At 41.2% G+C, this 25,496-nt stretch overlaps 1 protein-coding gene across 2 annotated transcripts in view; it reads left to right on the top strand.

Annotated features, from left to right (window-relative positions):
- The window catches only part of abcf3 (ATP-binding cassette, sub-family F (GCN20), member 3), a 101,113-nt gene extending 76,840 nt beyond the window's left edge, over positions 1 to 24,273 (top strand). For both annotated transcript variants that reach the window (XM_060834073.1, XM_060834074.1), the window contains 9 exons: positions 814 to 1,014; positions 4,455 to 4,531; positions 6,507 to 6,551; positions 7,647 to 7,779; positions 8,508 to 8,596; positions 11,718 to 11,809; positions 12,825 to 12,957; positions 13,969 to 14,056; positions 23,732 to 24,273. In XM_060834073.1, the coding sequence (XP_060690056.1) occupies positions 814 to 1,014; positions 4,455 to 4,531; positions 6,507 to 6,551; positions 7,647 to 7,779; positions 8,508 to 8,596; positions 11,718 to 11,809; positions 12,825 to 12,957; positions 13,969 to 14,056; positions 23,732 to 23,890 (1,017 nt within the window). In that variant the 3' untranslated portion in view covers positions 23,891 to 24,273. The remainder of the gene's footprint in view (positions 1 to 813; positions 1,015 to 4,454; positions 4,532 to 6,506; positions 6,552 to 7,646; positions 7,780 to 8,507; positions 8,597 to 11,717; positions 11,810 to 12,824; positions 12,958 to 13,968; positions 14,057 to 23,731) is intronic.
- Positions 24,274 to 25,496: the final 1,223 nt, after the last annotated feature.

Genomic DNA, 25,496 nt, shown 5'->3' with positions numbered 1-25,496 from the left:
GAGGAGTTTTCAAGAAAGTTTTAAAATAGGAGTGAGTCCAGGTGGAGCAAATAGGGAGGAAACCTTCCAATGATGAGCAGAGTCAAAAACTAGAAGACATTGCCATCAAGTGAATGCACAAGAACTAAGGGTGATAACTAAGAGTGACTAGAGGGAAAACATAAGTGGTTGGGATCTGGAATGCATAGCCTGAGAATATGGTGGAGGCAGATTCCAGGGGAAGGGATGGCATGATGCTATTGCCATTGGGTCAGTGATCTAGATAGCATTGTGGTGACCTGAGTTTGAATCTCATCATGGCAAGGGACAGAACTTTTTTTTAAAAAAGAACTGGCGGTTAAAAGCCTAATCATGGCTATGAAACTATGGTCAATTGTTGTAAAAACCCATCCTTTAGGGAGGGTAATCTCTCATCTATATCTAGCCATGTGACTCCAAATCCAAAACTATGTTGGCTCTTAACTGTTCCCTGGATGAAAAGGGTTTGGCAACAAATTTTGACGCAGCCAGTGGTGCCCGTACCTCATGAAAATTTGTTAAGCACCTAAGGAGAAAATTTGCAGTTGACGAATGGGACTAAATGATTTGCTCTTGCACAGACCCTGCATAGATACAATTGGCGACTAGACTCCTTCCATGATGTAACTGCCTTGAGAATGTCAAAGCACTTAATTCTCAGAGACCTTATTTATTGGAATAACTTGTTGGCTGAATCGGCTGTTGCCTTGCAAGCGAGTGTCTGCTCAAGTCAGGTGTGACTGGTGTATTGTGCACAAAAGAACCTATCTGCTGAAACTTGTGTTCTTCTTTTAGACCTGGCAGTCCACTATTTTGGTGGTGTCGCACGATCGCAACTTCCTAAATGCTGTGGCGACCGACATTGTTCACTTGCACTCTCAGTGCCTGGATACCTATAGGGGTGACTATGAGAACTTTGTAAAGACCAAAGAGGAAAGATTGAAAAACAAGCAGCGCGAGTATGAAGCTCAGCAGCAGTACAGAGAGCACATACAGGTATGTACTCACCTAGCTGGCAAGGAATCAGAGGGCAACTGGCTTTGAGTTTCCTTCAGATTTATGCCCAGAGACCCACCTAAGCAATGCACGAACTTGTTAAGACCACGAAACATAGAAGCAGAAGTATGCCATTCTGCCCATCAAGTCTACTTTGCTATCGAATAAGACCATGAGTGATCTGATAATCCTCAACTTTCCTTTCCTTCCCTTTCCCCACAACCCTTGATTCCTTTAGTAATTAAAAATCTATTCATCTCAGTCTATCCTTCTTAATCACCCAGCCTCAGCAGTTCTCTGTGGTAAAGAATTCCATAAATCCACTATCCTTTGAGAGGAGAAGTTCCTCCTGAGTCGTGTAGATCCACACCACAGAAAAGGCTGTTCATCCCACCAAGTCTGTGCCAGTCAAACCAACCATCAAACTGTCCTAATCCCATTTTCCAACACTTGTATTCCTTGGCATTGTAAGTGTGCATCTATTGAGGGTTCCTGCCTCCAACCTTACAGACAGTGAATTCCAGATTCCTACCACCCTCTAAATGAAAAGCTTTTTCCTTTAGACCTTTGTAAACTTCCTGTCCCTCGCCTTAAATTATTGCCTCTTGGTCATATCATAGAATCCTTACAGGTCCTTCGGCCCAACAAGTCCACACTCCCCCTCTGAAGAGTAACCCATCCAGACCCATTCCCCTACATTTAGCCCTGACTAATGCACCCATCCTACACGTCCCTGAACACTATGGATAATTTAGCACAGCTAATTCACTTAATCTACACATCTTTGGATTTTGGGAGCAAAACGGAGCACCAGGAGGAAACCTACGCAGATACGGGGAGAATGTGCAAACTCTGCAAAGACAGTTGCACAAGGCTGGCATCGAACCCGGGTTCCTGGCGCTGAGAGGCAGCAGTGCTAACCCCTGAGCCACTGTGCTGCCTGTTGATTAGGGAAGGGGCATGGAATACAAAATTATGGGCCGAATGGTTAAAAAGGGATTAGGACAGTTTGGTTGGTTTTGACTGGCACACACTTGATGGGTTGAACACCTTTTCTGTGGTATGGATCTATATGATTCGGGAGGAATTTCTGTTCTCCAAGGGTAGTGAATTGGTGGAGTTCTTTACCACACAGAACTGCTGAGCCTGGGTGATTGGTCATTGATCATTCCTCAAAGGCAAAAGTTTCTTCATTTGTACCAAGTCTATGCCACTCTTAATTTTTTACATCTCAATCAAGTCCTGTCCCAATTTCCTCTATTCGGAGGGGAAGAAAACACCAGTCTATCCAATCTCTCTTCATAATTGAAACTCTCTCACCCAGGCAACATCCTGGTAAGTCTCCTCTGCACACTCTGTAGTACTGTCACATTATCTATGTCTTAAATGAGTGTGCCCTTAGAGATTACGGCCTCTGGTCTGAGGTACTCACAGAAGGGGAAACACCTCTGTGTCCCCTCTGTCAAGTCTCCTAAAAATCCTTTCCTGTTTCTGAAAATCATGTTTTTAAGATTGTATCTTTTTGAGCCGACTAATTTTTCAGCATTTTTATTTATCCTCTTTGAGGTGGTTCTGTTTTCTATCTTGAAAATATCTTTATAGTTTCATTGTTTCCTCAGTTGCAGTTTCTTAAAACGTGGTGTAGCTGAGGTATATGGCCGGGTGGGCTGTGATTGAAAGTTCTTTATTGAGATTGGAGCATGGATGTCATCTTAACCTGCAGAAATTCAAGTCTATTGTATGGAGCAATGTCATCTTGTAATTTTTTTTTCTTACAAAATATCTCTCTTGTATTATTTGAGTATCCCAATGTGATGCTGGCTTGTACATACTGCATAAGCCCAGGTACATCCCTCAGTTCTATTGTATTGGCCAATCTTACTTTGCATAAACAACTGGTATGATAAATTGCCCGCAGTGACTTTTGCCCTGTGCAAGGGGAATAGAATGGTCAGCTCCTGATCACTACCAAGGAGATGCAGCTAAAAGGTTTGGATGATAGGATCAAACCTCCCTCCTGTAACACAAGTCACCTTTCAACTTGTTTTTTCACTCGCACCTCCTACTTCCACTCCATTCTTGAATAGCTTGGTGACGGTTGATGGTGAGTTCAATATATCAAAAAGCACCTGCTGGATTGTAATCCAGTCAAAACTTTTGAAGGGGAAAGAAATAGGTAACAGGTGGTTTGCTGAACATTTCTTTCACATTTTGATTTATTTCCTTTTCATCTTCATCCCTGTGTGATTCTAATATGTGTGAAACTCTGCCTCAGCAATCTTACAGATAACTTAATTGCAGCGCTGAATTGTGGGATTTGCTGGGAACAGTACAGTCAATCGTGTCAAGTTGATGTAGAACCTTCATTAATTTTTCTATGCCATAACGATCTAATATTTACTCTTGAGGCCAATGCAAAAAGAATTACTGATCTTCATAATTTGAAATCTAACTGATCTGTAAAACTTAAGCAATGCAGGGATGCAGTACTGGTAAAATGAAGGTGCGATGCTCCTGGGGACAGACTATCATTGTATAACAATGGGGTACACCACCGGTAGGAATGGGTCTGTCACTGTATAACACTGGATTGCAGTACCACTGCGATCAAGTCTGTCACTGTATAATGCTGAGTTGCAGTATTTGAGGACAAATCTGTCACTGTATATTACTGGCGATACAATATTGTTGAGTTCAGATCTATCGTGGCACTTTTCAGAATAAAATGATTCAGTGCTTCGATACGGAGAAATTATTCCCTCTGGTGGTGAATCCATTGTTAAAAGAAAACACAATTCTAGAGTTAGCCATTCATGAAGTACCTTTCTGCCAAGTGATGTTGGGAATCTGGAATGCTCCCCTTGACACTTGCTGGGTGTGTGGGTGGTGCCTTGATTGAAATTTTCATAAGTATCAATGGGTATAGAGAGAAAGTTGGATTTGTGGACTGAGGTACAGATCAGCATAGAATAGAATAGAATCCCTACAGTGTGTGGAAATAGGCCATTTTGCCCAATGAGTCCATACCAACTCTCTGAACAACATCCCGTCCAGACCCATTACTCTATCCTGTCCCTGTAACCCTGCATTTCCCATTGCATATGCCTGGACACTCTGGATTATTTAGCATGGACAATCCACCTAACTTGCACATCCATGGACTGTGGGAGGAAACTGGAGCACCCGACAGAAACCCATGCAGACACTGAGAACGTGCAAACTCCACACAGACAGTTGCCTGAGAGTGGAATCGAACCCAAGTTTCTCGCATTGAGGCAGCAATGCTAATCACTGAGCCACTGTGCTGCCCTATTTGAATGGTGGAATAAACTCTCTCAGCTCTAGAGCGTTCCTGTTCCTGTCCTGAGAGCCTGAGAATATTTGTGAGCTCAAGGAGTTTAAGTTTGGTTTTAATTGTCTCATCTTTTTGAACCTGTTAGGTGTTCATAGACAGATTCCGATACAATGCCAACAGAGCTTCTCAAGTACAGAGCAAGTTGAAACTGCTGGAGAAACTGTAAGTATTGGCTGCTCTGGTAATGAATGTCAGAAAGACTGTTTAAGAATATGGCACTGTAGGTGAATATTCATGCTTATAGTTCTTTGCACCTGAAGCAGTTGAAATGAAAAGTTAGTTGTTTGCAAGTTGAGATTAGTAAGATTCACATGTATTTTGAAGGACTAATTTATGAAGCACACTAGGTGCTATAATAAAAACAAAGTACTGGAGATTTGAAATAAAAACAAAGTGCTGTCGAGCTTGACAGACGTGGCAGCATCTGCAGACAGAAAAACAATTGATATTTAATCCAGTATAACCCCACATAATGGACATTGCTGCACTGGTCCATTGCTTCAATGGAATGATCACAGTTCTGTGGTTGAGGCAAAGTTTATGTAATGTGTTATCCTTATTTAATTAACCATATTGAAGGGCAATTAGTTCATATAATGACATTGAAACAGCTTTATGTCCAATTTATAAATAAAATCCTGTGAATTGTTAATCTCGATTCTATTGTGCAGGGAATAATCTTTATTTGTGCTACTGGGGGAGGATATGTTGCAGAGCCATTGTAAAAGCAGCCTACCTTTCTTGTAACTTCTGATACCCACTCTAAACTCAGGTCAGCTGTGTACCAGGTCGCAGTAGAGCTAGACTGTATTCTATCAGCAAAAGATTTCCAGAGGTATCTTTTGAGGATATACAATTCAATGACAACCAATGGAATGAAATGTTGTCTGTGCACTTTTACTGGAGTGAGTCCTTAATCTAATGGTAGTTATCCTACAGTCAGATGATACAAGATACAAGCCCTACTTCAGTGGTGAAGGGGAATGTTGCCTGAAATGCTAAGTACTTTGTCCAAGACTGTGTGCTATGCCATGGTATTCTGTGCTCACAGTTTAATAGTGCTGGGCTTACATTTCCCTCCTGTATAACTTTACAGGTTCTGATTGATCATCAGTATAAGTGTATAACGTAAGCAGTATTGGGAAATTGCAAGTGAATTTTTTTATTACTGGATTCTGTCCATCTCTGCTGGTGGACCAACTTGTTTGCAATCTCTTTCGATGCTGGAATTCACTCTCAAAGAGCACAAATAAGAATACTTGCAACAACAGCAGCTCAAGAAGCAACTCATTAACACCGTCTTAATGTCAGTTAGACTTTTTTAGATTAGATTCCCTACAGTATGAAAACAGGCCCTTCGGCCCAACAAGTCCACACCGACCCTTCGAGGAGTAACCCACGCAGACCCATTTCCCTCTGACTACTGCACTTAACACTATGGGCAATTTAACATGGTCAATCCACCTGACCTGCACATCTTTGGACTGTGGGAGGAAACCGGAGCACCCGGAGGAAACCCACGCAGACACGGGAAGAATGTGCAAACTCCACTTGAATAATAAATACTGACTTTGCCTCTGGCACCTACATCCTAAAAGTGAATGCAAATGATTTAACCTAGTATTCTGTTTGAATATTTTGGTAGTATAAATTGCTGATTTATGGCAAGCTTTACTTCAACTGTTATGACGCAACAGTTGAAGCAAGCATCTTCAACAAGGATATTTTGTAGACTTGCTTTTTTCTCATTTTGTTTCCCTATAATAATCCATCTCAAACCAAAAGAAAGAAATTTTAAACCTTGAAATTATTTTCATAAGTTGCAGTGTTTACAATTTGATAGTTAAAACTCAAGTTTTGTAATTTATTAAGAATGTGCGTGATATAATTTGTACATTCAGATTGAAGTTAAAAACTACAAAATGCTGGAAGTGATCAGAGAATATAAGGAGGGCAGATTATTGATCGAGGTGAATCTCTGATTATCTTAAAGGATCCACCTTCACTTCTAATCTGGCTTTTCTTTTGAGACTTTGTCCTGTCGTGAATGTCTAGATTTAATTTTGCTGTTTGTATTTGAATTATTTAATTGTTCTTCATGCATCTTAAATTTCTCTTCATTGTTTCATTCCTTTAGGCCAGAGCTGAAACCTCTTGAAAAGGAGCTAGAGGTGACTCTAAGGTTAGTTTGGCACAATGAACTCCTGGAATGATGCAGCACAGGAGGAGGTCATTGTGCTTAAAGTGGAGCTTTTCAAAATTCACTCATAATACTTGTTAAAGCTGATACATTGGGTGAAAATCAAGATCCAGATTCCTGTATGGCAGGCAAGAATTGAACCACTAATGTCTGCAAGTTGGCTTCGCACATGAATCTTAGATGGCATAGGTTATTTTTGTACTTCATTTGCTTGGAGCAAAATTGAACGCTTGCATTGAGAATATTGCAGCAACTTAGAGTCAGGCTTTTTACAGCACTGAAAGAGGTCTTTCAGTATATTGTGTCTGTGCTCGTTCATCTATTCAGATCCTATTTTCCAGCACTTGGCCTGCAACCTTGCATGCTACAGCATTTCAAGTGTTGTTCTCCATAGTTCTTTAATGTCCTGACGCTACATCTTGGAACATCTCTTCTACGCCCTCTCTAGTGCAATCATGCCCTTCCGATAGTATGGTTCCTAGAACTGCATATAGTACTTGGAGAACTTGGGTTTCCAGCACCAAGTACAAACTAACCAGGCACTAATATTGTGAGAAACAGCTAAGATTAGTCAGTTAGTCATGGGAAGGAAAGCTGGGGTTGGCGGAGGGGGTTTGTTGAGAATTAATTTTCAAAATACATGATCAAGGAAGGACATGTTGTATAGAAAGGGCTACGATGACTGGGTTCGGTTCTTGTGAATGCAGTAATTAAGAGATATAGTAGGTAGTTGGGAATTAAGAATATAATGAGCAGGTGTGTTGGTGCGGTTGAAATCTGTTTCGAAAGGTGCAGTTGATAGAACTGAACAGCTTTTCTTGTTACCAAAAAGTCTTAAGTTCATAATGTCATAGTACAGTAAAGCACTGAGTTGTACTCTGTTCAATCACCATGTGGGACATGGCATGTTTTTGCTAAAGCTTTGAAAAGTGAAGGAAGACAGAATAGGATATGTTACTTTAATTTACATTTTTTTTCTCTCCCACAATTTAAAGTATTGCATTTAAACTATGTTAGTGATTTGACACTCTGTGTTCTCTATGTGCACTGAGATTCTGCAATTGTGTTCCTTCACAGGTTTCCAGACAACTTCGAGAAGTTGTCCCCTCCAATATTGCAGCTAACTGAAGTGGACTTCAGCTACTCCCCTGAGCATCGCATTTTCATAAATCTTTCCGTGTCAGCTGACCAGGACTCCCGGATTTGCATTGTATGTATGGTTTTCGTCTTATTTTATGTCCATCTTAAAATTTTGTATTTTTTACTTAACGAAGGATAGCATTTGCCTTTTGGTTTGAATGTCCATTCTTCTCCTGGAGCCAAATGTCTGCAAACTGTTCACTGCATAAAGACAGAGCAGCTAATAGGTATACATCTACAAACATGCATTCTGCCCTGGGTTCCCACTCTTTTCTTTAAGCCAGGCTAATGTTGCAGCTGCAATGATTAGCATCAGTTCCTCTGCGCATAGTCCAAAAACCTGTTCCTGGCTGTTGTCCTGATTGAAGAATCAGTGCAGTGATAATGACTAAGAATGTGATTCTTCCCAGAGTCAATGAGTATCTAGTAATGGCCATTTAGGCAAAGTACCAGAGAGTGACTAATATTTATAGAGGGGGTAGATTCTTTCAACATGAGGAAGAGAAGTCAAAGATGTAAGTAAAGTATTGATGTGATTACAACCATCAGTGAAGCAGGGAATGCTAATTCAGGTATTTATTGTCGCAAAGGCAGGAGCTGCTTCTGTGGGCTTTGGACAGTACATATATCACGTGCAGTTATGCAACAAATGGTCCACAGAAGTTGCATGTTCAATACCTGCTTCAGCAAACTTGCATTTAGTGCACTTTGCCCTCCTTCCTTCCAGACTGTTAAGTTTATTACTGTAAAGTCTTTATATACTGTTGGCAACCTCTAATCACAGCCTTCTGTCAACAGGTTGGAGAGAACGGTGCTGGTAAAACAACGCTGTTAAAGATACTGCTCGGGGACCTGACGCCGAATCAGGGTATCAGACACGCTCATAGGTACAGTCTGTGGTAACATGGCAAACAAGAGAATCTAACCTTTGCTTTTTGACATGCAATAGCATTACCATTGCTGAATCACCCCCACCATCAACATCACGAGGGTTACCATTGATCAGAAACTGAACTAGACTAGCTGTGCAAATATTTGGCTACAAGAACAAGTCAGAGGCTTAAATTCTGCAGAAAGTAACTCATCATTCAATTGTCCAAAGCCTGTCCACTATCTACAGGGTTCAACTTGGGAGCGTGATGAAATACTTCCACTTGCTTGGACGAGTGCAACTCCAACAGCACTTGAAGCTTGACACCATCCAGAACAAAGCAGTCTTCTTGATGGGCACATCTGCAAACATTCAACTCCCTCCCCCTCCTACACAGCAGTAGTGCTGTTACCTTCTTGAAGATGCAGTGCAGACCTTCACCAAGGTTCCTCAGACAACAGTTTCCAAAACCATGACCACTTCTGTCATGAAGGACAAGGGCAGCAGATACATGTGAAAACCTCCACCTATAACTTCCTTGCAAAGTCACTACCATCCTGATTTGGACATAAATTGCTGTTCCTTCAGCTGGAACTGCCCTTCCTAATGGCATTGTGGATCTACCTGCACCAAATGGAATGCAGCTCACCTCCACCCTTTTGAGCAACTAAGATGGACAATAAATGTTGACCCTATTTAGTGACACTCTCGTCCCATGAATATATAAAAATAAAACATCTTCAGCTGGTAGTAAAGGAGTTTAAAGGAGAAATACTAGATAAGTGCAGTGCTCAATCCATATCAATTAAATCCACCTTGACACCACTTGCATTGGTAGAATATGCAGCAGAGGAGACTTTGCTCCTCTACAATTTGCATTGTCTGTGTAAGTTCTTTGAAAAAAGTTATCAAATTAATTCCTCACTTTTCCCACCCTCCTGTTGTTCTACCTTTTTCAAATATTTATATAATTGAAAGTTATAGTTGAATGTACTTGGCGCTTTTCATAGCGTGCATTCCTGATGTTAACAATTCACTGCAAAAAAAAAACCCACCTCTGCCCATTCTCTCTCATCCTTTTGCCATTGCTTTGCTTGGAAAGCCACCTCAATATCCTTTATTCTACAAAGTCCTTCATAATTGTATACGTCTTATTCGCTCTTTATAAGTCAAAATCATTCACCTTACAATGCTTTATCATATCTTTGAAATATCTCAAATGCTTGACATGTGAAAAATTACCTTATTCAATGTGCTACCATTGTGAAAGGCAAGTGTGTGGTGGACCACAAAAAGACACCAATCTCAGCTGTGTAAAATTTAAAATGAGCCTCAAAGCTACAGTTCCTTGATTCAATCGTAAGACTGAGCTGCATAAACCTGGAGGGTCCTTGATCTGTGCTGATTGCTGCAGCAACTTGAGTGGTTACTCAGTTGGGTTGTATGGTGTTCCCCCACAAGCTCACTAAAATAACTGAAGTGTGCAAGTCTGTTGAAATTGTTTGAAAGCAGGACAGAACTCAACAGATGTCTTGATTTCATCCCAAACTCTGCTTCCCGTAACAAAGGGGAGATTTGGGCATAATGCTAATTTCATTTGCTTAATATCATTGGACTAATAACCCAGAGCCCCCACTATTGATTTAAAATCAATTAATTTTTTAAAATTTGGAGTAGAAGGCAAAACAGAGCAGCAATCTAACCATTCTCTGTTGTTGTGCTTAAGAAAGAACTTACTCTTCCTCCTTTAGAAGTCCCTCAGGTTCAAGGATAACTTGCTTCTACTGCGGAGGGAGGTTTCTGCAGTGGCTGAATAATCCAATCCTGAAACCACAGACTGTGCCACGATTGGGGCAGGTGGATAGGGTGCTCTGGAGACTCTGCACTCTTCCTGCTTGCACTTTGTTCAATGACACTCAATGGTCAGAACTTTCAGAGCTGCTTCTCCAGTTTGTGTGTTCTAGAACAATTGGTTGTCACATATTGGTGGGAATTATGTATTTGTTTGGGGACGCTGTCAAGGTGTCCGTGTGGTGTTTCATACACCCTCCTAATGATTGCTAACCATTGCTGAGCTCGGAGTAGAGTATTTATTTAGGTATTCTTGTGTCAGGTATACAGATTGTGTAATCTGCCCATTCAAGCTGGTCAATTCCTCGATACTAAGAATATTAGCCAATAGACAATAGGTGCAGGAGTAGGCCATTCAGCCCTTCGAGCCTGCACCGCCATTCAATATAATCGTGGCTGATCATTCCTAATCAGTATCCGCTTCCTGCCTTATCTCCATAACCCTTGATTCCACTATCTTTGAGAGCTCTATCCAACTCTTTCTTAAATTAATCCAGAGACTGGGCCTCCACTGCCCTCTGGGGCAGAGCATTTCACACAGCCACCACTCTCTGGGTGAAGAAGTTTCTCCTCATCTCTGTCCTAAATGGTCTACCCCGTATTTTTAAGCTGTGTCCTCTGGTTCGGCACTCACCCATCAGCAGAAACATGTTTCCTGCCTCCAGAGTGTCCAGTCCTTTCATAATCTTATATGTCTCAATCATATCCCCTCTCAGTCTTCTAAACTCAAGGGTATACAAGCCCAGTCGCTTCAGTCTTTCAGCGTAAGGTAATCCCTCCATTCCAGGAATTGACCTCGTGAACCTACGCTGCACTCCCTCAATAGCCAGAATGCCTTTCCTCAAATTTGGAGACCAGAACTGCACACAGTACTCCAGGTGTGTCTCTCCAAATAAACCTGTTAGACTATAATCTAATGTTGTGATTTTTAACTTTGTCCACCCCAGTCTAACATCTGCGCCTCCACGTCAGAAAAATGAATACAATTCAAGTTGGCTCCAGTGCTATACTATACTGTTTGGTTCAGCAGCACTATAATTCATTGTCTCTTCTGGAAACCTCTATTTTAAAAAAAAAAGATTTTATTTCCTGTGTTACGGAAGAAGCTGTGTCTGAATCAAGGTACAGAATGTGAGTATATTGCTCTTTCCTGCAGTGCCACAGTAGGGATGGATAGGGCAATGCATTTGCATCCCAGTTTGTGTCACTGTTTCAGGACAAGAGGAAGAGAAATGACCATTCTGTCTGTTGCTACATCTCACTTTTTTAAAAATTTCTCTGGACAGAAATTTAAAAATTGGCTATTTCAGTCAGCATCATGTGGACCAGTTGGAAATGAATGTCAGCTCAGTCGAACTCTTGGCATCAAGGTTTCCAGGTAAGGAGGACTGAGCATCTATGGTCAAAGTAGTGCTCATAAGAGAGGAAGTATTCATTGTTGCAAAGCTTTAAGTTTAACTTTAAAATCGCTAAACTGGATTAAGGACTCTTGCACAAAGCCAGAACTCCCTCATGGGCAACTCTACCAATAGTTCGCTCTTCATTCCATTTTGGCTTCCAAAAATCCCAAGATGAAATACCTGAAGTAACAGGGGGAAAAAGGCACAGAAATAAACCACTCATCACAACAAGTTCGTACAAGCATTTAAGCTCCACTGACCCATCCTCATTTTACCTTATTGTCATAGCCTTTTATTCCTTTTTCTCACTTCATCTGCAATGAATCAGTGCTGTTCACTTCCACCACCTGTGGTACCAAATTCCAAACACACATCCCTTCCTGAATAACAAAGTTTTTTTTTATGTTTCCTTGTGGAATCCTTGGGACACTTTGTTTTTGGCCCTTAGATTTTCTCTTCTCCACAAACACAGTAGGGTTTACCTAACAATCGAAACCTTGTGTAATTTTAAAGACTGCTTTGCACCCTCTACATTCTGATTCCAAGAATAAAGAGACTGCAATTCAACTTTTGACAGTTAGTAACCTTGTATTTCTGCTACCATACTTACAAATCTGCTTTTCACTGTGCTATGTATCTGGATTGTAGATACATACAAAAGGTATGTGGGAAATTTGCATGAAAGGATCATGCAAATAATTAGAACTTCTTTCAGTTGAGTTTAGTACATAGCTTTGGGAATATTGTCATCACCAACTGCTTCCCCTCTCTGGTCCTGCCATTCCTATAGTTCGTGAACAACCCCAGCTCCACTCCAACCCACATCCTGCCATTCATTTAATCTATAAGCCAAGAAGTAATGCTACACAGTGAAGAGAGTGCATGCAGTGACAGAGTTTGATGCTGATTTCGCTCTGTCCACATCATGGACACCAGACTGACCTTGAGTCATTTGCTACTTCTGACAGGTCTTTGTTGTTTCTGTGATTGCAGGGAGGCCAGAGGAGGAATACCGGCATCAGCTTGGTGGGTATGGGATATCAGGGGACCTGGCTGTCCGGCCAGTTGCCAGTTTGTCTGGAGGACAGAAGAGTAGAGTGGCATTTGCACAGATGACAATGGCCCAGTGAGCAAATTATCTTTTCTGGTCAATGTTTTTTTTTGTTCCGGTATTTCACTTGGTTTCTTGCTGCAGAGTAAACACCAAATCACTTGTTTTCTGTCTGGAAAGTCAGCCATTTCTCTCCCATTCTCCCTCCTCGAGATACTAATTTTTTTGTTTTTTCCATTCTACCAGCTGCTTTCTGTTGCAGAACTGATATTTACATAAATTCACAAGAGCATGGACAGTGTGACCATCGTCTCTCCCATTTCTCTCACAATTGCTTGTATTGTCATATCTCCTTCCCCACTTTGTTCTTGCTGCTCCAATTTTCTTCTCCCCCCTCCACCCGCATCCTGATCTCACCTGCCCCACTCCCGCTTGTGGGGAATTGCTTTTCTCCAGTCTATGTCCAAGGAATTCATGCAATTTTTGGTAATCTGTTGTTTTTATTTCCCCCCCCCCCCCCCCCCCCAGTAATCTCTTTGGGGGAAAAAAATATTTTTAATTGGGGTTAGCTCATTCTCTGGTATTGTTTCCCCTTGAATATTATTCACTCTGAGCATCAGTGAGTTATTTCGTAGCCAAGTTCGTTGTCCTCCATGCTGGTGCCACTTGCAAATGCTTACTAGATAATATGGTTGAACATGCTTGCCCTCATGCTCGCTGTTGCTCACACTGTTTATCTCTCTTGCTCGAACACATTGTCTGTTGTAATTTCTGTCTTGCAGACTGCTAAAATCAGCTTTTGAACCTACACTGCAATCTTGCTAATCAGAATGGTATTGTGGAGGAGATGGCAGCATGGCCCATCACAGCTACACTGGCTCTTGAGGATTTCTTCACTTTGCACCAAGTCCCTGCTTTTTTCCTACATCTTCTTTATGTCCTTGTGTTTTTCAGCTGCATTGATATGAGCTAGATCTAAACTTTTTTATGGTATCCATCTGCAAGGTTTATGCTAAGTATGTTGTCGAGCTCGTTATTTCATTCACTTACTGTGAATAATGTAACGTTTGTTTTTTTTAATTCCAGACCCAACTTTTATATCCTGGATGAACCTACAAACCATCTAGACATGGAGACCATTGAGGCATTGGGAAATGCACTACAGAAATTTAAGGTAAAAATATTTGCAAGGCTACTTCCAAAAGCAAAATCAGGACTTCAGCTAAATAACATATTAAGTAAGTGCTAGCACTCAAACTTTAATAATTTAAAATAAGAAAGACTTGCATTTCTGTAGAGCCTTTCACAACTGCCAGACAGCCCAAACCCATTTTTCTTAATGTAAGTTTGCTCACTGAGTGGAAGGTTTGTTTTCTGATGTTTCATTACCATACTAGGTAACATCATCAGTGAGCCTCCAGTGAAACACTTTCTATTTATGTATTTAAGTGTCCTTGAATTGGTGATGTCATTTCCTGTGGTGATGTAATTTCCTGTTCTTTTTCTCATAGTGTGTTAAATGGGGTCTAAGCTGATGTGTTTAAGAGTTCCGGTTGGAATGCCATGCTTCTAGGAAATCAAAAATCTAATGAATCCAGAAAAGATGTGACCCACTATCACTAGTACCCTTACATATAGATGAGTACTTTGACTGAGACAACTCCATCCCAGGACAAGCCAAACACAGACATGCACGAGGAATCCTAGAAGCATGGCATTCCAACTGGAAGTCCAACAAACATATCGACTTGGACCCCATTTACCACCCTCTGAGAAAAAGAACAGGAAATAACATCCGCAAGGCAAATGACATCACCAACCAAGGAAACCTAAATACATAAATAGAAAGTGGGTCATAACACCAGTGCATCACCGGAGGCTCACTGAGAGAGATACCTAGTACGCTGACAAAATGTCTAAAAACGAACCTTGAAGCTCAGCGAGCAAACTGCCATCTAGAACCTCAATCTGAACTACAAATCTTCTGAAAACTCACCACCTTTTTCTCCTTAATTCTTACTCTTCTTTGTAAATGTGGATGTCACTTCAGGGTCAGCGTTTGTTGTTCATTCCTAAATACCCTCGAATGGTTTATAAAGCTTTTTCAGCAGTCAGTGAAGAGTAAGCCATGTTGGTGTGTGTTTGGAGTTGCACATAGAGCAGATAAGACAGAAGAGGAAAATTGTTTCTTCTAAGGGTCCTGAGGGTTTGGAACTCTCTTCCTTAAAAGGCAGTGGAAACAGAGTCTGCAAATACTTTCAAGGCAGAGATCTTTGATCGGTAAAGGTGTGAAAGGTTATCAGCAGAAATATGGAGTAATCAAATCAGCTAGGTTCTTACTGAATGGAACAGGCTCAAGGGACTGAATGCCTTGCTCATCGTAGTTCATGTATTTGTAAGTCAGGTGGCACATTTTAATTCCTCAAGGAAATGCAACCCAAATAGTTTGTAGAACAATCACTGATGGTTATCATAGTCACCAATATTCTTTTTATTTATTCAACTAGATCATCCTTCACCCACTAAAAGTCCTGTTGGTCAACCTGTTTCCAATATCTGGAAATTAGGTTTGGGTTAAGTGATATGACTTGTGCCATATCAGTGCCAAGCAAAGACCATTTGCAACAAGAAAGAAAATCTAACCATCTCCTCTTGATATTCAATAACCTTGCCATTGCTAAAACCCCATTATCAACATCCTGGGCGTAACCATTCTCCAGAAACTGAACTGGACCAGCCATGTAAATACTGTGGCTACAAGAGCAAGTCAGAGACTAGGAATTCTGCACCAAATAAACTTCTCTTGAATTCCCTAAACCTGTCGACCATCTGCAAGACCACTGCGAGTCAGGAGAGTGGTGGAATCATTTCGACTTGTCTGGATGGGGACAGCTTTTAACAACACTCAAGATGCACTACATTAGTCTGCCAAGGCTCCTTTGATGTCACCTTCCAAAATTAGAACCTTTTCAGAAGGACAAGAGCAGTAAATGCAAAAGAATACCACTCCCTACCAGTTTCCCTCCAAGCCCCTCACAGTCCTGACTTGGAAATATTTCACCATTCCTTCAGTGTCACAGGGCCACACTTCTTAACAACACTAGGTATACTTACACCTTCAGGACTGCAGAAGTTCAAGATGGTGACTTACCACAAATTTCTCCATGGCATTTAGAGATGGATATTAATGGCCAGCAACATGCACATCCTATGCACAGCTAATATTAAAAAACTCTGGAGCAGATTTTCTGAAACCTGGCACTGGCAGATAACACAGCCTACTGGACCCTTGCTGTCAGCTAATGATGGTGACTACTACTGTCACTATACTTCTCTTACCTGCCTTTTTTTTAAATCAAATTTTCTACTACTACTTGAATGGCTTCATGCATCACAGTGAACAAATAGATCATGGCATCCACTCTTCAACGCCTGCTTTCGTTCTTTTGAGGCTACATAACACTGTTACCAACTGGTATCTTAGATATTGTCCTTCCACCTTGGGGTCTGATTTCACATGTAGCTGAAACCTGGAGATGTTGTTTGTTCATCTGTTAAACAATTGCTTATCATTTAGAGTCACTGGCAAGCCATTTCAGCCTAAGGCATGTATTTTTGCAAGTAACATCTTTCACACAATCCAAGTCCAGTACTTCAGACATTCAGCACCAATGTTATCCACCTTTCAGTCACTAAGGAAGTAAGACACAAAACTCTCTGCTCTTCCTCTTTGCATTTTGTTAGCGTACACAATAAGGTTAAAGTTCCCCTGATTGTACTATATGAATGAGCTGAGACCACCAACCAATGCCAGTTATGTATTTTAGTAACTCATCAGTGAACAAGGCAGGTGGGATTAGGTTAGTTTGGGATTGTGTGCAGCATGAACTGGTTGGACGAAGGGTCTATTTCTGTGCTCTATAACTCTATGTAGCTAACAATGTAAATAATAATGGGCTAGATGGAGAAAGGAATTTGGCAGATTTTGACATTTTGTTTTATTGTTTCTTTTATATCCAAAAAAATTAAAATAAAGTCTCGGTAGCCGTGCAGTTGGTATAATTGCTCAGAGGTTGGAGTGAAGTTACGGGGTGGAACACCTGCAGTTTCCATTCTTGATTGCTTTGCAACTCCCACCTCCTGGACATTTTGCAGCTGGATATTGATCAATACTTGATTTGTAAGAACCATCAGAATTTTATGGGCATGCTAGAAAAGCTTTTCATGTACTCTGTCGAAAGAAGGAATACAATGTACGAAAGGTTTTAAGACACCAGTACCTAAAACGAGATGACTGCCCTGGTCGGTTAATACTGACTTTTGGGAAGAAAGGTCGTGCCATCTCCTCCTATCAGTTCTATAGTGCTTTTCACCATGGTTATCCCAAAGTCTTTTCCAGTCAATTATTTACTTTTAAATTGTAATTTTTGTTCAAATATAGGAAACAAGGAAGCAAATCTAATCACAGTAAGGTCCGTTAACAGGGATAATATCAAGATAATCTGTTTTAATTATCTTCATCACCTGCAATCATTTGATGATTCAATCATAACCATAGAAGTGAGAAGGAAATTTGCCCCATTCAGCCTGGACTGCCATTTTGTAAGATGATCCTTGGCCGAGAGCCCTGAATACCATGTCAGTATATGATCTGCCTAATTCGGCCTTGGATATACTCAATGAACTAGTACTCGCTGTTCTCTGCAAAATAGAATTCCAAAGACTAGCAACTATGAGAAAAGACATTTCTCTTCAATTGCATCTTAAGTAGAAGAATGAAACTGTGTCCCTTAGTTCTACTAGAAGGGATAGCATCCTCTCAAAATCCACTCTGTTAAAACCCTCTCAGAGCATTACATTTGTCATTAAGATCATCACTCATTTTTCTGAACTCCAGTGGGCATAAGTCTGACGTGCACCACCTTTCATCATAAATCAGCCATTTCATTCCAGGAATCATTCCAGCGAACTTTTTGATTGCTTAAATTCTTTTAAGGACGTAAAGACACGGAATACACTAAGGAGAGCCTGTTGATGTGACAGGGTAGGAGGCTCATGAATAATATAAGAGCCCGTGGTGTTAGGGACACAGTACTGACATGGATAGAGGATTGTCTGACTGGCTGATGGCAGAGCATGGGGATAAAGGAATTTTTTCAGGATGGCAGCTGGTGACTAGTGGAATTATGCAGGGATCTGTGTTGGGACCATAACTATTCACATTATACATCAACGATCTGGATGAAGAAACTGAGGGGACTTTTGCTAAGTTTTTGGGTGACACAAAGATAGGTCGAGGGACAGATAGTGTTGAGAAACAGGGAGACTGCAGAGGGACTTGGGCAGCCTTGGAGAGTGGGAAAAGATGTGGCAGAAGGAATACAATGTACGAAAGTGAGAGGTTATGGACTTTGTTAGGAAGAAAAGAGGCATAGGCTATTTTCTAAACTGGGAAAGGCTTTGGAAATCTAAAACACAAAGGGAGTTCTAGGTCAGGATCTTTTTAAGGTTAACTTGCAGGCTCATTTGGCAGTTAGGTTGACAAATGCAGTGTTAGCATTAATTTCAAGAAGGGTAGAATATAGGAGGAGAAATATACTACTGAGGCTGTATAAGGCTCTGGTCAGACTGCATTTGGAATATTGTGAGCAGTTTTGGTCACAATAGGAAAGAAACGCTGGCATTGGAGGGGGCACAGAGGAGTTTACAAAAACAATTCCAGGTATTAAGGACTTGTTATATGTGGAGCAGCTGAGGCATCCAGGTCTGTACTTTGTGGAGTTTGGAAGGATGAGGGGGAGTGAAATTGAAACTTTGAGAATACAGAGAGGCCTGGATAGAGTGGATGTGGAAAAGATGTATCGATTAGAAGGGGAGACTCAAACACCAAGGCACAACCTCTGAGTGAAGGGCCAACCCTCTAGAACTGAGATGAGGAATTTCTTAAGCCAGAGAGTGGTGACTCTGTAAAACTCATTGCTGCTTAAGGCTGAGGAGGCTATGACATTGAGTCAGTCCATTTACAACCAAGATAGGCTCTTTATTGGTAAAGGGATCAAGGATGTGCCAGGAGAATGGAGTTGAAAAACCTATCAACCATGATTGGGTGGCGGAGCAGACTCAGTTGGTCAAATGGTTTAATTCTGCTCCTATATTTTATGGTCTTAAGGCTCCCAGTGCAAGAATGTACCACCTTATTGAGATGGCTTATATTTTTAAGTTTAATCAAGAGACATATAAGTACTAAGTTAGACTGGAGCAGTGTTTTGTAGAGGAATAAGACAGCGCTATTTCTTGGGTCTGTTGATTGAAAGAAGCGAAAATAGCCTTTAGTAGAGTGATATGTTGTTCTTGTCGGGTATGGGAGTTTAGGGACAGTGTACGTGTTGCTGAGGGTTATATCTGCAAGAAATGCCGTTGATTGCAAATCCGATCAGGTTGAATGGATCAGTTGGAGACACCGTTAGCGGCAATGAGGAATTTACAAGAGCAAGGAGATGTAATGGATGGCAGTTATAGGATAGGAGAAAAGTTGTAGCTACAGTCTCATAGGTGGGTTAACTCCAGGAAAGGTAAGAGAGGTAGGCAGGTAGTGCAGGAATACTCTGACTGCCCCCGTTTCAAACAGGTATGCTGTTTTGGAAAGTATAGGGAGTGATGGATTCTCAGAGAAATGTAGCACGAACAGTCAAGTTTCTGATATTAATACTGACTCTAGTGCAATGAGAGTTACGGTGGGCTCCAAGAGATCAATTGTGTTCAGGAACTCTCCAGTCCAAAGCACAGCCAGATGTTTCTGTGGCCAGCAGCGAAAAATCAGCAAATGGTGTGTAGCTCCCTGGTGCCAGGATCAAGGATGTCTCAGAGGGTGCAGGATGTTTTCAAGGGGAAGAAGGACCAGCAGGAGATTATTGTACAGATTGGAACCAATGATGTAGGAAAAGAAAAGGATGAGATTCTGAAGGGAGAATATAGAGAGTTGGGCAGGAATTTATAAAGGAGTTCCTTGAGAATAGTAATGTCTGGATTACTCCCGGTGCAGAGCTAGTGAGTGTAGGAATAGGAGAATAGGGCAGATGCATGCATTGCTGAGAAGCTGGTGTATGGGAGAAGGATTCACATTCTTGGATCATTGGAATGTCTTCTGTGACCTGTACAAGAAGGATGGATTGCATCTGCATTGGAAGGGAACTAATATACTGGCAGGGAGATTTGCTGGAGCTGTGAGGAAAGAGATCAATCTGAGACTGGTACAGTTGATAAAAGAGGCGAGTCAACCAGTCAAGGCAGACAGGGACAAAGCAGAGAACAAGATAGGATTAATAAATTAAACTGCATTTATTTCAATTTAACAGGCCTAACAGGGAAGGCAGATGAACTCTGGGCATGGTTAGGAACATGGGATTGGGATATAAAGCAGTTACAGAAACATGACTCATGGATGGACATGACTGGCAACTTCATGTACCAACATATAAATGCTCAAAACAAAGGGAGGCAAGAGGGGAAGCAGTGTTTTTAAGGGATAGCTGCACTGAGGGAGGAAATTCCTGGAAAAACATTACAGCGAAGTTATTTGGGTTGAACTGAAAAATAACAAAGGATGATCATATTGGAATTGTATTATAGACCCCTAATAGTCAGAGGGAAATTGAGAATGAAATTTGTCAGGAGATCTCCGTTATCTGTAAGAATAATAGAGTGGTTATGATGGGGAATTTTAGCTATCCAAACATGGACTGGGACTGCCATTGTGTTCAGGGTTTAGATTGAGAGGAATTTGTGTGTACAGGAAAATTTTCTGATTCAATTTGTGGATGTACCTACTAGAGAAGGTGCAAAACTTGACCTACTCATAGAGTCATAGAAATGTACAGCATGGAAACAGACCCTTCGGTCCAACTCGTCCACGCCGACCAGATATCCCAACCCAATCTAGTCCCACCTGCTAGCACTCGGCCCATATCTCTCCAAACCCTTCCTATTCATATCCATCCAAATGCCTTTTAAATGTTGCAATTGTACCAGCCTCCACCACTTCCTCTGGGAGCTCATTCCATACACGTACCACCCTTTGCGTGAAAAGGTTGCCCCGTAGGTCTCTTTTGTATCTCTTTTGTCAATCAAATTTGTGAGACATTATTTCCCACACACAAAGCCATGTTGACTATCCCTAATCATCTTGAGAAATGAGGCAGGTCAGGTGACTTGAGGTGTCAGTGGGGGAGCATTTTGGGACCAGCATCCATTATTCTTTTAGTTTAAAGTAGTGTTAGAAAAGGATAGACCAGATCTAAAAGTTGAAGTTCTAAATTGGAGGAAGATCAATTTTGACTGTATTAGATAAGAACTTTAAAAGCTGATTGGGGAAAGATGTTCACAGGAAAAGGGGACAGCTGGAAAATGGGAAGCTTTCAGAAATGAGATAATGAGAGTCCAGAGGCAGGATGTTCCTGTTAGAATGAAAAGAAAGAGTGGTAGGAATAGAAAATGCTGGATGACTAAAGAAATTGAGGGTTTTGTTCAGAAAAAGAAGGAAGCATTTGTCAGGTGCAGACAGGATAGATAGAGTGAATACTTAGAGTATAAAGGCTGTAGGAGTATACTTAAGAGGGACATCAGAAGGGCAAAAAGGGGACAATGAGATAGCTTTGACAAATAGAGTTAAGGAGAATCCAAAGGGTTTTTACAAATACATTACGGACAAAAGGGTAACTAGGGAAAGAATAGGGCCCCTCAACATCAGCAAAGCGGCCTTTGTGTAGAGCCATGGGAGATGGGGGAGATATTAAACAAGTATTTTGCATCAGTGTTTACTGTGGAAAAGGACAAGGAAGATATCGAATGTGGGGAAAATCGATGGTAACATCTTGAAAATCTCCATATTATAGAGGAGGAAATGCTGGATGTCTTCAAATACAAAAAAGTGAATAAATCTCCAGGACCTGAGCAGGTGTACCCTCGAACTCTGGGAAGCTAGGGAAATGATTGCAGTGCCCCTTGATGAGATATTTGTATCATCGATAGTCACAGATGAGGTGCCGAAAGACTGGTGATTAGCTAACGTGGTGCCACTGTTTAAGAAAGGTGGTAAGTACAAGCCAGGGAATTATAGACCATTGAGCTTGATGTCACTCATGGGCAAGTTGTTGGAGGGAATCCTGAGTTACAGGATGTGCATGTATTTGGAGAGGCAAGGACTGATTTGTGCATGGGAAATCATTTCTCACAAACTTGGTTGAGTTTTTTGATGAAGTATCAAAGAGCATTGATGAGGGCAGAGTGATGGATGTGATCTATATGGACTTCAGTAAGGCATTTGACAAGGTTCCCCGTGGCAGATTGGTTAACATGGAATGGAACGCAGGGAGAACTAGTCATTTGGATACAGACTAGCTCAAAGGTAGAAGACAGGTGGTGGTGTAGAATTGTTTTTCAGACTGGAAGACTGTGACCAATGGAGTACCACTAGATCGATGCTGGGCCCTCTACTTTTTGTCATTTACATAAATGATTTGGATGTGAGCATAATTGGTATAGTTAGTAAGTTTGCAGATGACACCAAAATTGGAGGTGTAGTGGACAACGAAGAAGGTTATCTCGATTACAACAAAATCTTGATGAACTGGGCTGACAAGTGGCAGATGGAGTTTAATTTAGATAAATGCGAGGTGCTGCTTTTTGGGAAAGCAAATCTTAGCAGGACTTGTAGACTTAATGGTAAGGTCCTAGGGAGTGTTGCTGAACAAAGAGATCTTGGAGTGCAGCTTCATAGCTCCTTGAAAGTGGAGTCGCAGGTAGATGGGATAGTGAAGAAGGCATTTTGGTCAGAGCATTGAGTATAGGAGTTGGGAGGTCATGTTGCAGTTGGTTCGGCCACTGTTGGAATATTGCGTGCAGTTCTGGTCTCCTTCCTATTGGAAGGACGTTATGAAATTTGAAACGGTTCAGAAAAGATTTACAAGGATGTTGCCAGCGTTGCAGGATTTGAACTATCGGGAGAGGTTGAATAGGCTGGTGCTGTTTTCCCTGGATGGTCGAAGACTGAGGGATGACCTTGTAAAGATCTATAAAATCTTGAGAGGCATGGATAGGGTAAATAGACAAAGTTTCATTCCTGGGGTGGGGGAGTCCAGAACTAGAGAGCATAGGTTTAGGGTGAGAGGAGAAAGATATAAAAGAGACCTAAGGGGCAACTTTTTCATGCAGAGTGTGGTAAGTGTATGAAATGAGCTGCTAGAGGAAGTGGTGGAGGCTAGTTCAATTGCAGCATTTGAAAAGGCATTTGGATGGGTATATGAATAGGAAGCGTTTGGAGGGATATGGGCCAGGTGAAACTAGATTGGGTTGGGATATCTGGTCGACATGGACGAGTTGGACCAAAGGATCTGTTTTTGTGCTGTGCATCTCTATGATTCTGAGACCAAAACTGTAATAAATCTCTAGGTTCAGTTTCTCCAATTCCCTGTAATTTGTAGCAAGTTATCCATACTTTTACGCACCAGTCCCCCTGCATTCAAGCACAATTTGAGCACATTCTCAACTGACAGATAAACATATGCCATCATGCTAACAGAAACCATCCTGCTATTCATTAAGCATTACCTGTGGGATCTTTTACATCAACTCGAGGCAGCATTTTCATGTCCTCTCTGAAAGAAGGAAAAGTATCAGTAATGGTACTGGTCATGTCAGTCTGGGATATGGGCTCAACTCTGTGGACTGAAGCTTGAACCACAGCCCAGAGGTGAGGGAGCTACGGTTTGAGCAAGAACCTCTTTAAATTGTTCTCGAAAAGCTGATATTGAATTTGCTGTTGCTGCATTAATGCTGTCTGCTCTGATGACAGGGTGGCGTGATCCTGGTATCTCATGATGAACGGCTGATTCGTATGGTATGCAAGGAGCTGTGGGTGTGCAGCTGTGGTACTGTGAAGAGAGTGGATGGTGGCTTTGACGAGTATAAAGACATTCTCCAGGAACAATTTCGCAAAGAAGGATTTCTATGAGATCGCAATATTCAGCCCAACTGTTTTCTAAGCTAGGCTGTGGGGACAGTTTGTCAGTGACTTGCTGCATTCATCAAGCGAGGCTGTGCATATAGCCCACTTTTGGCATCTCCCTCCCACTTCCTCATTTTAAGGAATTGATCGCTCTTGGTTCCCTAAATTAGCAACCAGAGATTTGTTTACACTATTCCAGCTTTGGAACTTTTATTACTATTTGTTTATCTATAAATTAGTACATCGATTAATTAAACAAATCCCTTCTACACCCTTCCCTGTTGAATACGTGTAGCCCATGCTGTCAGTTGGAAACCTGCAATGATGGCAGTACAATGCAATAACCTATTGCTAATGTAACAATTAATAAATATTTTTCCCTCCTCTCACTTTCAAAAGTCCAGTCCCTATAAGTAAGGTTTTGTGGGCACAAATAAATTTGAAATTGTTTGGTTTGGGGAAATGTTTCTGCATGTAGATGGCTTGAAAATCACATTCAGTGATGGCCTAGCCAATATTTGGGGTTTGAGGAATCCCTGTAAAACCTCTGTACAACTCTCATTCGCTGCTGCTTTCCCATTGCTTGATGCAGACTGGATCAGTTCTGGTAATATCCCCAGAACCTGCAGTCAAGACAACACCAAGCTGGATTCTAGCCAATGAGTGAAGTCATTTTGAGTGCTGAAGGATGTTCCTTACTGTGCTGTAACAGTGTCTTTATGTTCTGCTGTGGGATGTAGCAAGAATGCTTTGTCATTGGGCTACATTTGAGTGGATTTTTTCTCAAACTTGAATAATACCAGCATATCATTTAACTACCATAAACATTTTCAAACGTTGAATTTACTTGACGTATTTTGTTAACAATGTCGTAGACTTATCATGCACCCACCTGCAAATACGCTCTTCATCTGTTTTGGGAGTGCTAACCTTCTTTTGGATTATCAGTGTCCATTCATGGGATGAGCTATGCTGCCAAGTCTATACCTATCAATTCAGATCATACCTTAAATGCTGTGTCCAGTTTGGGTCATGATGATTCTTGCGACAATTATAGCTAAGAATTCTGAGGAATTCTCAACATCACAGCACTGACCCAGATGTAAATAATGGATATCCAAAATAAAAACAAAATGCTGGAGAAACTGTGAGGCAGCATCTGTGAATTGTGTAGGTGTTATAGTTTCAGGTCAATGACTTTGTTTTTTCACAGCGAATGAGGTAGAAGAAAGATGTGTGGAAGTGTTCCCACAAAATATATATTTTTTAAAAGTTGTTGAGAGCTGACCTGATTGAGGTCTACATCAAAGCATCTTTTCCCTATCTGTCCGGATCTCTGGAGTGAGAAACAATAACTCCACAGGTCAATGATACTTTATACTGAGAAAAATTAGAATTTTAATAAGTTTTAAGCAGGTAAAATGGATTTATAAAGAATCAAGAAAGACCTGTGAAACAGAACATATGCTCAGACATTGACTTAATCTGTTTTCTCCTCGTGAGGGAATCCATATGGGTGCTTGTTCTGTTCTTTTGTTCTTGGCTCCTTCATCCTAAGAGTTAGCTTCTCAATAGCTTTGCCTATTGCTTACACTTTGAGAGTCTAGAGATG

The sequence above is a fragment of the Hemiscyllium ocellatum genome, chromosome 13, assembly GCF_020745735.1.
Source record: "Hemiscyllium ocellatum isolate sHemOce1 chromosome 13, sHemOce1.pat.X.cur, whole genome shotgun sequence".
In the NCBI taxonomy this organism is placed as follows: domain Eukaryota; kingdom Metazoa; phylum Chordata; class Chondrichthyes; order Orectolobiformes; family Hemiscylliidae; genus Hemiscyllium; species Hemiscyllium ocellatum.
This window is presented reverse-complemented; position numbering and strand designations above follow the sequence as displayed.